This window comes from Syngnathus typhle, linkage group LG4, assembly GCF_033458585.1.
Source record: "Syngnathus typhle isolate RoL2023-S1 ecotype Sweden linkage group LG4, RoL_Styp_1.0, whole genome shotgun sequence".
NCBI lineage: Eukaryota > Metazoa > Chordata > Actinopteri > Syngnathiformes > Syngnathidae > Syngnathus > Syngnathus typhle.
In genome coordinates this window covers 8,482,333-8,497,374 of record NC_083741.1, presented here as the reverse complement: position 1 = coordinate 8,497,374, position 15,042 = coordinate 8,482,333, and the positions used below count along the sequence as shown (strand labels likewise).

The following is a 15,042-nucleotide window of genomic DNA, read 5'->3' as shown; positions in this document are numbered from 1 at the left end:
GAACGTGAAAATGAACTGATCTTTTCACTCAGGTGTGTTTAACAAGGGTAACTCGGAAAACATATTGGAACGCGGCCGCCGAGGTCTAGAGTTCGACACCTCTGGTGTACTGTATCTGTGCCCTTGAATGAGCTGTCATGTTTATGTCAAACAATAAGAGTATTTCAAAGTCAAAGTCAAAGTCAGCTTTATTGTCAATCTCTCCACATGTCACAACACACAAAGAGACCGAAATTACGTTTTTCTCTATCCCACGGTGACGAGAAACATAACACGATAGACATACATGTACGCGACACAATATAAAAACAAGAAGGCAAAAATTCAAACAATCAATAGTAAGAGTGATGAATAAATAATAAATAAACAGATAACACAATAAATAACGGAGCCAGCAAGCATAGCGCAAAAGTAAAAAACATCATAAACAAAAAGGCACAAACAATAAATAAGAGTAATAACAAATAATAAATAATAAGAGCCAGTGTGCATTCAGACAGTTCAGACAGTAAAAGTACAGGACGCTACGCAGAACGGGGGAGCGAGTTCAGGATCCTAACAGCCTGGAGTATGAAGCTGTTTGAGAGTCTGGAGGTGCGGGAGCGCAGGCTTCTGTACCTCTTCCCAGAGGGCAGAAGCTCGAACAAAGAGTGAGCGGGGTGACTCGCATCACTCACAATCGTGGTCGCCTTGCGGGTGAGATGGGAGGTGTAAATGTCCTTCAAGGAGGGGAGCGAAGCACCAGCAATCTTGCCAGCAGTGTTCACTATGCGCTGCAGGGCCTTCAAGTTGTAGTCAGTGCAGCCGCCACCCCAAACAGCAATACAGCTGGAGAGGATGCTCTCAATGGTGCCGCGGTAAAATGCAGTCATGACGGCCGGAGGAGCGCTCGCTCGCCTGAGTTTCCGCAGGAAGTACAGGCGGCGCTGGGCTTTCTTTGCCAGTGATGCGGTGTTACACACAAATAGAGCATGCACTTATCCCTTGATGTTATTGTTATGCAAATGAAGTGCAGGTGTTTTGGGGGGAGGGGCTGTAAGTGTCATGGGGGAAGGGGGTGCAGGTGTTTTAGGGGGGAGGGGGAGCAAGTGTTGTGGGGGATGTGCTGCAGTGTCACTAAGATAACACTAGATGGCGACATTCGCACAGGAAAAAAATTGACAGGAAAAGAATTGAGATGGAGAGGTGCAGTGTCACTAAGATAACACTAGAGGGTAGTATTTGTAAGGGGGAGAAATGGGTGGGAGGCTTAGGTGGGTTTTTTTTGTTTTTTGTTTTTTTTGGAGACAGAATGTCTGAAGAAAGGAGATTTAAGTTGAAGTAAAGGGGAGACATTTAGATTTAAGTTGAACTATTTACAAAAGTAGCGACTCTGAACTTGCAGATTATAAGGTTTTTTTTGGAAACAAAATGTTTGAAGAAAGGTGTTATGTTGGGACATGTTTGAGATTAGTATCTTATTTAACTTTTTTATCTTATTTCACATTTATATAGAAGTATTACTTTTTATTTAGCTGAAATAACGTAATTTCGTTTTTGTGTACAGCGTGTGTTTACAAAATGACAATAAAGTCTGTCTAAGATTTAAGTTGAAGTAAAGGGGAGACATTTAGATTTAAGTTGAACTATTTACAAAAGCAGCGACTCTGAACTTGCAGATTATAAGGTTTTTTTTTTGGAAACAAAATGTTTGAAGAAAGGTGTTATGTTGGGACATGTTTGAAATTAGTATCTTATTTAACTTTTTTATCTTATTTCACATTTATATAGAAGTATTACTTTTTATTTAGCTGAAATAACGTAATTTCGTTTTTGTTTACAGCGTGTGTTTACAAAATGACAATAAAGTCTGTCTAAGATTTAAGTTGAAGTAAAGGGGAGACATTTAGATTTAAGTTGAACTATTTACAAAAGCAGCGACTCTGAACTTGCAGATTATAAGGTTTTTTTTTTGGAAACAAAATGTTTGAAGAAAGGTGTTATGTTGGGACATGTTTGAAATTAGTATCTTATTTAACTTTTTTATCTTATTTCACATTTATATAGAAATATCACTTTTTATTTAGTTGAAATAACGTAATTTCGTTTTTGTGTGCAGCGTGTGTTTACAAAATGACAATAAAGTCTGTCTAAGATTTAAGTTGAAGCAAAGGGGAGACATTTAGATTTAAGTTGAACTATTTACAAAGGCAGCGACTCTGAACTTGCAGATTATAGGGTTTTTTTTGGAAACAAAATGTCTGAAGAAAGGTGTTATGTTGGGACATGTTTGAAATTAGTATTTTAAGATTTGAAGCATTTACAAAAGGGGAGAAAAACTGTAAGAAATGTTGCTTTTTTAGAGAGAGAGATATGTCAGGAGAAAACTTGGGTCAACGACTCTGAAGAATGCGGGCAGCTGTAAGTTTTTAGAGAGATGTCAGGACAAAGGGAGGAGAATTTGGGGTAACGACTCTCTACGATTCTGAACTATTCACAAAGGCAACGACTCTGATCTGATTAGAATATACCAGTTTTTACTGGACTCAACTATGCTGTGCTGTGTCAGAGGTCATTTTGAGAAAACAGTTGAAGGCTTCTGAAAGCTTTATATTTTAGTATATTTGGTGTACTTTTAACATACTACATTTTGCTTAGATAGTTTTAGGAGTAGTCTAACATGTCTCGAGTAAAACACGTGACAAAGGTGTGGTTTTAAGGAGACGGTGGGTGGACCTACGCAAGTATATTTAAGGTCAGGGTTGGTGAGCGCTGAGTTTAAAGCGACGGTGCTAAACTTGAAGCTTAAATCATGATCGCTGAAACGCCTGTTACTATTCATTTATCTCATAAAGCTGACGACGGATTGTTAAATGCTCCTAGGAAAAAACATATGTACCTCAAGCGTATGCAGCAGCCTTCTACAGAGAAACTTGAACAGAGCTGGGACCTGACAACAGAGACTCGATGGGGGTTTAAATTTTTTTATGAAGTCGGGGAGCTATTTTTCTTCATGAAAAGCCGAGGAGATTCTAACGGTAACAATACATTTGGTTTATTTTCTTCGAACGACTGGGGTGTGCTAAATCAGCTCCTGCCCCGGGTTTTGACTGATTTTTTAAACGATTACGGTGTACAAGGTGTACTGAACATGACTTGGGTTTCAAGAATTACGGCGAGCGGAAAATGTTTTTTGCGGGTTAAAGTTTATCCACAAACTATTGAGGGCCAAGAAGATGGCGAGGTAGTCGATTTGCTTTATTTAACATTAGAAGCGTTCAATAACGAATGTGGGGTTTTTCAAACATTACTTAATGTGCCTTTAACTGAATGGCAAGAAAAGATGCAAGCCTCTAGTGATAGTATTTCAAGGCTCTTTGTTGCAAGTCGTGTCTGGACAAATATCGTTGGAGCGAAACGTAAATTAACTTTAGATTAGCCTTACTAAAAAATAACTTTTAAACTCCTCAACTCCTTACACCACGCACACACACACACACACACACGCACGCACACACACACACACTTACACGCACGCGCACATGCACGCGCACACTTACACGCACGCGCACACTTACATGCACGCGCACACGCACACCTACCTGCACGTACACATGTAAACATTAGCATAACTTTAGACATGGGGAGTGTTTACGCCCCTAGACTTTCTGTATAAGTACCGAGCTCTCTCAGACTTGAAACCAACTCGTACCTGAATCCAGACAAGAGATCAACAACAAGATGGCCCAAAGATCTGCCCGACGTCTTCTATCAAGCTTTCCACCTATGGAGAAGGGCCCAGGAGAGAAACTTTCCAGAGGTGTTCAGACTGTTCCAGATTGTCTGCTCACTCTCTGGTCCAGCCCTGATGAAACTCCTGCAGATAGAAACATCAGCAGATTTCCGCAAACAAACGCGACGGCTGAGGTAGCGGTTCAAACGCCATCAAAGAACTTTGAATTCCTTCCTCCGTATGGGACGGAGCCACAGCCGGCAGATGTATGGTCTGTCTTCAAAGATTCTACTCCCCCGACAAACTACGCAGACATCGCCTTCCTCTCAACGCCGCAACTCTCCTCACCGCCTAGCTACAGACAGCAATTCGATCGCCTCTTCGGACCCCCGTTAATCTTCGAGGTAACGCCATCTACCGGTTCGGCCATGATCCTTTTAAATCGATATGTTGCGCTAATTCCACTTTAAATTCTGAAAGCGTGTTGTCAGGAAAGATGTGCATGCTAGCATTTGAGGCTAATGTTACGTAGAATTCTCTTTGTACATCACCCATCTCGAGATTTTAACAGAATGACTATCCTATCAGTTTTTAAATGTCTTTAACGCTATTTGCAGGCACCCAGCTGTCAAATTTGGTTGGCCAGCCGACCCAGTGGACGAGTAGCTCCTTCTTGCCTGACACAGTGCGTGATTTAAGAATTTTCTGTATCCGGAAAATCTTATTTTTTTTCATTTTTACTTTTTGTAATTCAGCTTTGTAAATAGTGCCTTCTATAAGCACACCGTCCAAGTCTGATATTTTGTAGACAGGCGGGACACGGTGGAGTCGTTGTGTTATCTTGAATATTTCATCCGTGAAACTCTGCAAGTAACCTTTCTCAAAGGTGCCTCTGAGTTTGGAGAGACGGACCGTGTCCCCCGGAGCCAACCGGAACTTGATTCCTCGTCGGAAGGGGTTTTTGCCATACAAGTTAGTAAAAACAACGTTGCGATTTTCCTCATTGACAGCATTAGGTGTCATTTTTATACTGCTATGAACACTGTCATTATAGCTGGTGATAAATTCCTGAATCACGTCTACGTATCGTTGTGTGTTTTTTGCGGTGAAATAACGCCACATTCTTGATTTCAATGTTTTTTTAAAGCGTTCAACCGTTTGCGCTTTTGTATCGGAAGACGTGGCAAAATGTAAAATATTATTCTGTCTCATTAATTTCTGGAAATGTTTGTTAAAAAATTATTTCCCTTTATCTGTCTGCAATCTTGACGGTACCCCGCTAACTGTTAGCACTTCTTCAAACGCCCGAGAGACATGCGGAGCTGATTTGGTCTTCAGAACTCGTACAAATGCGCGTTTCGAAAACACATCAATTACAGTCAGTAAATATTTGAATCCGTCATTGTAGCGTGACAGTGACTGTAAGTCACATAAGTCTGCCTGAAACTGCTTCATAGGACCTCGAACAAAAACTTTATTTCTAGGAAAAGTTATTCTGGCTGGTTTATGTAAAGTATATGTGTCTTGGTCTGCTAGGAACGCTTTCACTTTTTTAATACTAGTGTTTTTACAGTGACCAGTAGCTCCTTTGTGCAAACGTGCTTCTCCTCCAAAACTAGCCGGGTTTACAGCGTTATAGTAGATTTTTTTCAGAGAACTGTTACGAGCCATTGTGAAATGCAGATTGAAGCAAAACAGAGTGTGGCACAGGTAATAAAGTATACAGGTATGATATTTTAATAGAAAACACACAGAAAACAATCACTTTTGTTGGTCACAGTTTATTACAAATAAAATTCAGAATAAAGCACACAGTAAAACATAATAAAAAATGAAGATAAAAAAAAACGTTTTTTCTAAGTTTGACCACAGCGTATAAATGGAAATAGCATAGGCATTGGCAATTTTGTTTCAATCAATGTTTTAAGACCTCTTAACCAGGTAATAATATCAGCAAGCAGATGAGTTTTAAAGTAATCCAGAAACAACGCGAGATCGGCAGCCAGCTGGGCCCATGTGTTTCTTACAGAATCTCCCATTCTGTCTTCCCGAAAGTTCTGAATAATAAGCCGATCACGCTCTTGCCCAACACCGCAACACTGCTAGATTCTTGTTTTACGGAGCGCAACCTAGCAAAGATCCTGTTCTCGTGCGCGAAGTCGTGCAAAATGGCTGTAGCTGTGTCGCGCAAGGTTTTAAGAGGAACCGATGTGTTGAAAAAAAAAAAGCATAGTCGATAACGTACGGAGGAAATTATCATTACATAGCTCTGCCATCACACTCTCGTAGTTCACGTAGTAATAAATGCAGCGATCCTCAATAGTCAAACACGTGTGATGAAGCTGGCTGAAGTCATCGAGCGCACATCCGTCACACATCATCTTAGCATGTTGTAATAACGCGTCATACAACATATAAGATATCATTAGTTTCACCTTTACGTAATCCTCAACCGTCAAAGATGTAAATGGTTCAATGTTCATAGTGTAGATGTCCTGATGAACATCGACTTGTGCAGGTGTAGATGTCAGCGGCGGGATGTCAGCTTCGTCGAGAGGAGAGTCTGCCACAATAGTGTTGTCCAGCATCAGGAAATCGGCATAGCTTTCATCAGCCATAGCTAGCGATTCAGGAGCTAGTATGTGGGCAATGTCAGAGTTTGATAAGAAGGGCAAGTCGAGACTCGCACTAGTGTCGTCGAGCAGACGCAGGGGCTGACGCTCCGCCTCTTCTGGCAGGTAGGTCTCACCCCCCGCCGGGCCCGCAGATGGCACTGATGGACCCGCAGATGTCGATGGTAGACTCTCTACCAGCTCGAAGGTTTCTTCATTCTCCGAACCGGTAGATGGCGTTACCTCGAAGATTAACGGGGGTCCGAAGAGGCGATCGAATTGCTGTCTGTAGCTAGGCGGTGAGGAGAGTTGCGGCGTTAAATCTAAATGTCTCCCCTTTACTTCAACTTAAATCTTAGACAGATTTTATTGTCATTTTGTAAACACACGCTGTACACAAAAACGAAATTACGTTATTTCAGCTAAATAAAAAGTAATACTTCTATATAAATGTGAAATAAGATAAAAAAGTTAAATAAGATACTAATTTCAAACATGTCACAACATAACACCTTTCTTCAAACATTTTGTTTCCAAAAAAAAAACCTTATAATCTGCAAGTTCAGAGTCGCTGCTTTTATAAATAGTTCAACTTAAATCTAAATGTCTCCCCTTTACTTCAACTTAAATCTTACACAGACTTTATTGTCATTTTGTAAACACACGCTGTACACAAAAACGAAATTACGTTATTTCAGCTAAATAAAAAGTAATACTTCTATATAAATGTGAAATAAGATAAAAAAGTTAAATAAGATACTAATTTCAAACATGTCCCAACATAACACCTTTCTTCAAACATTTTGTTTCCAAAAAACCCTTATAATCTGCAAGTTCAGAGTCGCTACTTTTGTAAATAGTTCAACTTAAATCTAAATGTCTCCCCTTTACTTCAACTTAAATCTTCTTTCTTCAGACATTCTGTCTCCAAAAAAAAAAAAAAAAAAAAAAACACCTAAGCCTCCCACCCATTTCTCCCCCTTACAAATACTACCCTCTAGTGTTATCTTAGTGACACTGCACCTCTCCATCTCAATTTTTTTCCTGTCAATTTTTTTCCTGTGCGAATGTCACCATCTAGTGTTATCTTAGTGACACTGCAGCACATCCCCCACAACACTTGCTCCCCCTCCCCCCTAAAACACCTGCACCCCTTCCCCCATGACACTTACAGCCCCTCCCCCCAAAACACCTGCACTTCATTTGCATAACAATAACATCAAGGGATAAGTGCATGCTCTATTTGTGTGGTGTTGGTGGACCAGGAGAGATCCTCACTGATGTGCACCCCCAGGAACTTGGCGCTGCTCATATATGACCATGAAAAAGTATATGAATTTGTATAACAGAATGTGTACACGTTGCTGTTTCTCCCACTCCTGTATGGAGTTTGCATGTTCTCCCCGTGCCCGCATGGGTTTTCTCCAGGAACTCCGGTTTCTTCCCACATCCCAAAAACATGCTTGGTAGGCCAATTGAGCACTTCAAATTGCCCCGAGGTGTGAGTCCGGATGGTTGTTCGTCTCGGTGTGCCGTGCGATCGGCTGGCAACGGATAATTCATTCATACATACATATGGGCGTACCTGCCGATCGTAGGGCACAATAAGAGTATATGCCCTTCGCTTTAAAAATATCTGGCGCCATCTAGCGTTGTAAATAGGTATAATGTTTAGACCCCGAATGTAAGATGACCCCCACTTTTTTAGTCTTATTTCAATGCAAAAAAACCCGTCTTATATTCGGGCCAGTAGGGTAAGTTATTTAGGGTTGGATTGATTCAGACGGAGCACTACTGAAGGCCTCGGTGTGAAATGCACAGCCCGCCACTTCATACGCACACTGGTGGCCAAAGCCTTCAATGTCAAAATTAGGTCTGGTTTTAGTGTATGTGATCTGTTTGATTAATTTGAGGTTAATGCTGTGGTATCTGTTCTGCCCTGAAACTTGTCTGTTTGACTGTATTATATTGGTTTATATTGCATTTGATAGATAGACCTTTATTTTGAAGGCGATGTCTAGCAGGAAGTCGGCCGTAGGCGATGTCTAGCAGGAAGTCGGCCGTCGGCCGTTTTGTTTTAATCACAACAAGCCGTGTGCAGCTAGTGCTAGTCAAGTGTTCGTCCATGGCCATCCTTGTTTCTGTTTGTGCCTTCGACATCATCGTCTGTAAGTTTCCATTTATACCTTAAAGCTCTATCATATTTTCGCATTATTTATGAGGAGTCTTTATTGTAAGTATGAATGTTTATGTCGTATTTTTTCTGTATTGCTTCTCAGTTTTACTCCATGTTTTGGGAGAACACTGCAATAAAAAGGAGCTTTGGAAGCTATACCCTTACTCAGTGCTACCTTAGCAGGAGTTAGGCTTACTGCTGAATTGGTGTTAGAAACACACTCAAGGAGAGCAGGAAAGTATCAAATGAACTAATGATATTTTCGATCTATTTGTATGTCTTGACGTGAAGAAATTGACAATAAAGCAAACTTTGACTTTGATATGGTGTTTGTGATACTTAACTTACTTGTGTCATAAAGGTTGGGAATTACATCAGTGTCTGCTTTAATGTCAATTTCTTTAGAAGCCAAGACACACAAAGAAATCGGAATTACGTTCCCACTCTCCCACGGTGACAAGACATAGTACACAATATACATACAAGTAAACAACACCAAAAAATAAAACCAAGAAGGCACAAACAATGAATAAATAAGAGTGATCTCATGGATCTCCATTTCTTAAAGTGTATCACATGACCCGTGTCATCATTCATCATCGTTTAATATCATTTGACATAATTCCATATGATTCAATACCTCTCCACATCATTCCACATTGTTCAAAACGTCTTGACAAAAATGGGGGCAAAAACCTTAAGATAAACATGAAAAGCTGAACAAAACTAAAACCTAAACACTAATAGACCCTACGCAATTTGCCCTGAATATTAAATATACTACTGTTAAAAACCACAACTAGAAACAAAATTAACACCAAGTATAATGAAAACTACAAAACTATTATCATCCCGAGACCAGTTCACGATATTATCATCGATGCAAAAATTCATAAAGTTTGCTCAAATTGAAAGGGAAAACTTCACGAATCATTACTTATCTCCCCAACACTCTCAGAATGCCCAATGGAGACTCTTTGGCCACAAACTGAGCATGAAAAAGGTTTCTCGGCAGTGTGGATTCTTGTGTGCCTTTTTAAATGGTTCCTCTGAGAGAAATTTTGGCCACAAACTGAGCATGAAAAAGGTTTCTCACCAGTGTGGATTCTTGTGTGCCTTTTTAAATGGTTCTTCTGAGATAATTTTTGGCCACAAACTGAGCAGGAAAAAGGTTTCTCGCCGCGCCCCGGTTGAAAAAAAATCAAGCTTTTTCGATTCTTCATTTTCATGCCGTTTTTTTTCTTTCGGTCTTGCGCGAATGTGCTTGCGATATTCTATGGGCGCAATGTTATCCATTCACCATTTTCCTCCCGGACCCGGATGTTGTTTTAGCGATCAGCGAACGGCGTGGGTGATGTTCGATTTTTTTTCCTGTGGGCTACGCCGCAGATTTATTTATATAAATGCGGGTCCGCGAAAATATTTCTGACATGTAACCGGTCCGTGGCGCAAAAAAGGTTGGGGACCACTGACCTAAGTGATCATAGGCAACGATATTTGTAGTACTGCTTGGTTGCTGTACAGAAGTGCTGGTCGCTTTCATGAACGTGGTAGCTAGCACAGTGCTAACTTTATGCTATTTAGCTTGAGTACCCTCGACGAATGTTGGCTCTCAAATGAGCCATCATCACATGCTGGTTCTTGCCCGGACCAAGAGTAATACTGTACTGTGGGAATACTCAAAAGTCAAGGATTAGCAGTGATGGTTGCAGGCAGGCATGCTCCCGATTTTCAGTCTCAATGCCTTCGTACCGAAGTCAAATTTGGCACGCTCAAACATGGCCAATAAAATTCTTGAATCATGCACTCTACCAGATGATAACGCGTAATCTACCAGATGATAACGCGTAATCACGTTTGCTAAAACAGGTCCGATCTACATGAAATGTGGTTATGTGTCTATTGGATCGCTTTAAGTTCAAGTTGTAAACAAAACAAGTCGAAGTTGACGCATATTGCGTGTTGTTTGAGATGTCCGTCGTTGAGAAAGAAAAACAAAGATTTATTGGCAGGATCTTGGGTTGTATAATGGCGGTCAGTACACGTGGCAATCCAGCAGACCAAACAACAACCCCCACCTTCCAGGTGAGAAGGTTTTGTACTGTCCGGAAAAGGCGGGAAAGCAAAAGGATGTCCTTATAAGGCAAATTTCTGACTACTTGGTGTGGTCACCTGACCATTTGGTATCTATCTATTGGAAGCTTACGCAGCTCTGTGTGCTGATTGAGCAGTCATGTTTATATAAATGTCGTTGTACATGTGACAATGACAATAAAGATCGATTCTATATGAAATAAGAAGATTTACACACATATGAACATGAGTTTGTCTAACCTGACCATGATTTGCGCCTGCTATTTTCATTTTGTTAGGAATTCCGAGGTACATAGGCGTTGTAGAACAATGCGAGCGACTCGCCGGTCTTTTGCTAAGTTTATTTTCTTGCCAAACTATCTAGCACAACACAAAATACTATTGCGTAAATACGGGATAACCTATATTTCAATTACTTCAACAAATAGCTCGCTTGCCGCTGATCTAAAGACTAGGGGTGTAAATCGCGGGTTTTGTCACGATACGATATAATATCGATATAAAGAACTTCGATACGATATTTGCCGATATCTTAAAGCCTGCTGCGATTCATTCACGATATATCGCGATATAGTGCTCTACGATCGATATATATTTTTTTAAATAAAAAAATATAGAACAATATCCTGATTTATAACAATTCATACGCAAAATCAACAAGGTACTGCAAACTCTTTATTTAGAAAATTACAAGAGTATTGTTGTATACAAATTGCTTACTTAAACACTTAACTTTGATGTCGTGTTTTTTCTTTAAATGTGCGGCGAGATTTGTGCTCCCTGAATATTTGATCACCGCATGGCAGGATTTACAAACTGCACGTGTCTTGTCCGTTGAGCCATCTTTTCTTTGGAATCCAAAGTGCTTCCAAACGAATGACTTGAAGCCTAAAGGGGAGCAAATTTCCTCGTCTTTTTGGACACTAGCCATAGCACCAGCCCAGGAGCCGCGTACTAGTTGTCGCCTCCCCTTTTACGTGCGTGCGCTCCTCACAACACAACACGCGCGCACTGCTCCCGGAAAGAGGAAGCAAGCAACAATGAACTGGATTTCAAAATAAAGTCGCGTCTAATGTCCGAGGTCAAACACGGCGATATAAATCGATGTTTACCTTTAGCATCGATACCAATAAATCGTAGAGCATTATATCGATTAATCGATGTGTATCGATGTATCGTTACACCCCTACTAAAGACACTTTTGTTAGCCAAATATCGTTGAACCAGTTTTGTGATTGCAGTGGGAAAATGTCTGCAAGGACCACAGCAAAGTACGTGAAGGAAAAGGACCGCAGTCGTCGACAACTGGAACATCTTTGGCTGCAGCCTTATGTTGTGTTGCGCAGAGCAGGTTAGTACACGTCTAGTTTCTATTATGAATTCTATCGAAATCATGTGTCGTATGCCGATTGAAAAAGCCCCTGTATCGTTTTTTGCCAGTTTCTCTTCAACTGTAACTTTCACTGTTAATATGTGTTTGTCCTGTTTTGCAGACATCAGTGAAGCTATTCGTCCTAAGCAGGAGGAGCTGGACCGCACAGGCATTAAAGAGGAAGATGTGGGCAAAGAGGTACACCACTTCAATGAACAAATGGAGCAGAAGTTTCTTTCCACTATAAAAGAGGAGGAAGAGCCGGAGCGGCCTTGTCAGAAAGAGGACGGAGAGGACTCCTGCGACATCAAAAAGGAGGAGGAAGATACCTGTGAGATGCCATTGACTGGTGTACTTGTGAAGCGTTTAGATGAGGCTCAACGTGAGGTGAGCAAAGGGGCGGAGCCTCCAAGCTGCAGCTCTAGTCCACATATGACCAGAGAAGGTGATGGAGACAACTGTGGTGGATCACAAGCAGCTCCACTATCCGATAGTGATGACGTGTTGTCACATGTTCCTGCTGCTGCTGATGATGATGACTCTCAAAACAAACACAGGCAATGTTCTCACTGTGGAATTTTTTTCCGTCATAGCAGTAGTTTGAAACAACACATGAGAATGCACACAAAAAACAAAAACTTTTGCTGTTCAGATTCTTGCAAAAAATTCTCTCAGAGTGGATCTTTAACAATGCACACAAAAATCCACACTGGTGAGAAACCTTTTTCATGCTCAGTTTTTGGCCAAAAATTCTCTGAGAGGGGAAGTTTAAATAAGCACACAAGAATGCACACTGGCGAGAAACCTTTTTCATGCTCAGTTTGTGGCCAAATGTTTTCTCAGCGGGGAGGTTTAAATGTGCACACAAGAATCCACACTGGCGAGAAACCTTTTTCATGCTCAATTTGTGGCCAGAAATTCTCTATAAAGGGACACTTAAACAGTCATACAAGAATCCACACTGGCGAGAAACCTTTCTCGTGCTCAGTTTGTGGCCAAAAATTCTCTCAGAGGGGAGCGTTAAACAGGCACACAAGAATCCACACTGGCGAGAAACCTTTTTCATGCTCAATTTGTGGCCAGAAATTCTCTATAAAGGGACACTTAAACAGTCATACAAGAATCCACACTGGCGAGAAACCTTTTTCATGCTCAGTTTGTGGCCAGAAATTCTCTCGGAGGGGAGATTTAAACACGCACACAAGAACCCACACTGGCGAGAAACCTTTCTCATGCACAGTTTGTGGCCAAAGATTCTCTGAGAGTGCAAGTTTAAATAGGCACACAAGAATCCACACTGGCGAGAAACCTTTTTCATGCTCAGTTTGTGGCCAAAAATTCTCTGAGAGGGCAAGTTTAAATAGGCACACAAGAATCCACACTGGCGAGAAACCTTTTTCATGCTCAGTTTGTGGGCAAAAGTTCTCTCGGAGGGAAAATTTAAATACGCACACAAGAACCCACACTGGCGAGAAACCTTTCTCATGCTCAGTTTGTGGCCAAACATTCTCTCAATGGGGAGATTTAAAAAGGCACACAAGAATCCACACTGGCGAGAAACCTTTTTCATGCTCAGTTTGTGGCCAGAAATTCTCTCTGAGTGGATCTTTAAAAATTCATACAAGAATCCACACTGGCGAGAAACCTTTTTCATGCTCAGTTTGTGGCCAGAAATTCTCTCAGAGGGGAGATTTAAACACGCACACAAGAATCCACACTGGCGAGAAACCTTTTTCATGCTCAGTTTGTGGCCAAAAATTCTCTATAAAGAGACACTTAAATAGGCACACAAGAATCCACACTGGCGAGAAACCTTTTTCTTGCTCAGTTTGTGGGCAAAAGTTCTCTCGGAGGGAAAATTTAAATACGCACACAAGAACCCACACTGGCGAGAAACCTTTCTCATGCTCAGTTTGTGGCCAAAAATTCTCTCAATGGGGAGATTTAAAAAGGCACACAAGAATCCACACTGGCGAGAAACCTTTTTCATGCTCAGTTTGTGGCCAAAAATTCTCTCACGAGGGAAATTTAAATAGGCACACAAGAATCCACACTGGTGAGAAACCTTTTTAATGCTCAGTTCGGCCAAACAGTCTCTCAGGGTAAGCTTAATCAGGCACGCAGGAGCCCACACTGGAGAGAAACCTGTTGCCTGCTCAGTCAGTTGCCAAAGAGTCTCTATTAAGAATTCTGAGTGTTTTGGAGAGATGAGCAATGATCCATGGAGTTCTCACCTTCTTTTTGAGCAGACTTTATGAGTTTATGCATCAATAATAGTTCTATTCTAGTATGCACCTTTTGATTGAGATGCTGAACTCCTTTCCTTTAAGTTCAATTCATTTTAGTTTTACCTATGAATTTGAGGATAAAATTAACCGGCCTCGGAATGATAATAGTTTTGTATGTTTCATGATACAGATGTTTATTTTGTTTTTAGTTGTGTGTTCATATTTAGGGCAAGTTGCTTGGTTCTTATTAGTGTTGGTTCAGGATTTTGTTTTGTTCAGCTTTTCATGTTCATGCCTGGAAAGCGGACTTTAAACCAATGATGATGTGGATAAAAAAAAAATGAAATAGTGTTGGATATCCCCCATTTTTCTTCAACAGTTTTTTTTTGTTACTTTACGTTACTAATAACATGTTAAAATGTACTTGAGGTGTATTAAGACATTTCATTAAAAAGTTGTTTACTTCACAGTATTGACGTCTCAACCTAATTGTATTTGTATGAAATTTAGCTGTTTAGCTGAGAGACTCCAAATGGACAAAGATTTGACGCTGGAAAAAGCCGTGAACCAAGCCCGGCAGTCAGAAGTCATTAAAAGGCAGCAAACCGATATAAGAGGGGAAAAGAAAGCGGACCTAGATGCAGTGTCAGTGAAATACAAGAGAGAAAAGCATTCTACATACAAAGCCCCAAGTCTACCAAAACACAAAATGGCTAAATCACCAAATGAGGGTCAGTGCTACAGATGTGGTAGAAGCCCAGCACATGGCAAAGGACAGTGCCCAGCGAAAGATGTAACCTGTCATACATGCGGTAAAAGAGGACATTACAGTAAAGTATGCAAATCTG

General features: G+C 40.8%; 1 protein-coding gene across 1 annotated transcript; it reads left to right on the top strand.

Moving 5' to 3' along the window:
• The first annotated feature begins 8,364 nt into the window (after positions 1-8,364).
• Positions 8,365-14,678, top strand: LOC133152853 (zinc finger protein 260-like). Its single transcript, XM_061276795.1, has 3 exons — positions 8,365-8,492; positions 11,836-11,945; positions 12,088-14,678. Exons 2-3 carry the CDS (start codon positions 11,843-11,845, stop codon positions 14,037-14,039), a joined length of 2,055 nt encoding a protein of 684 aa, XP_061132779.1. The 5' UTR covers positions 8,365-8,492; positions 11,836-11,842; the 3' UTR covers positions 14,040-14,678.
• The last annotated feature ends 364 nt before the right edge of the window (positions 14,679-15,042 follow it).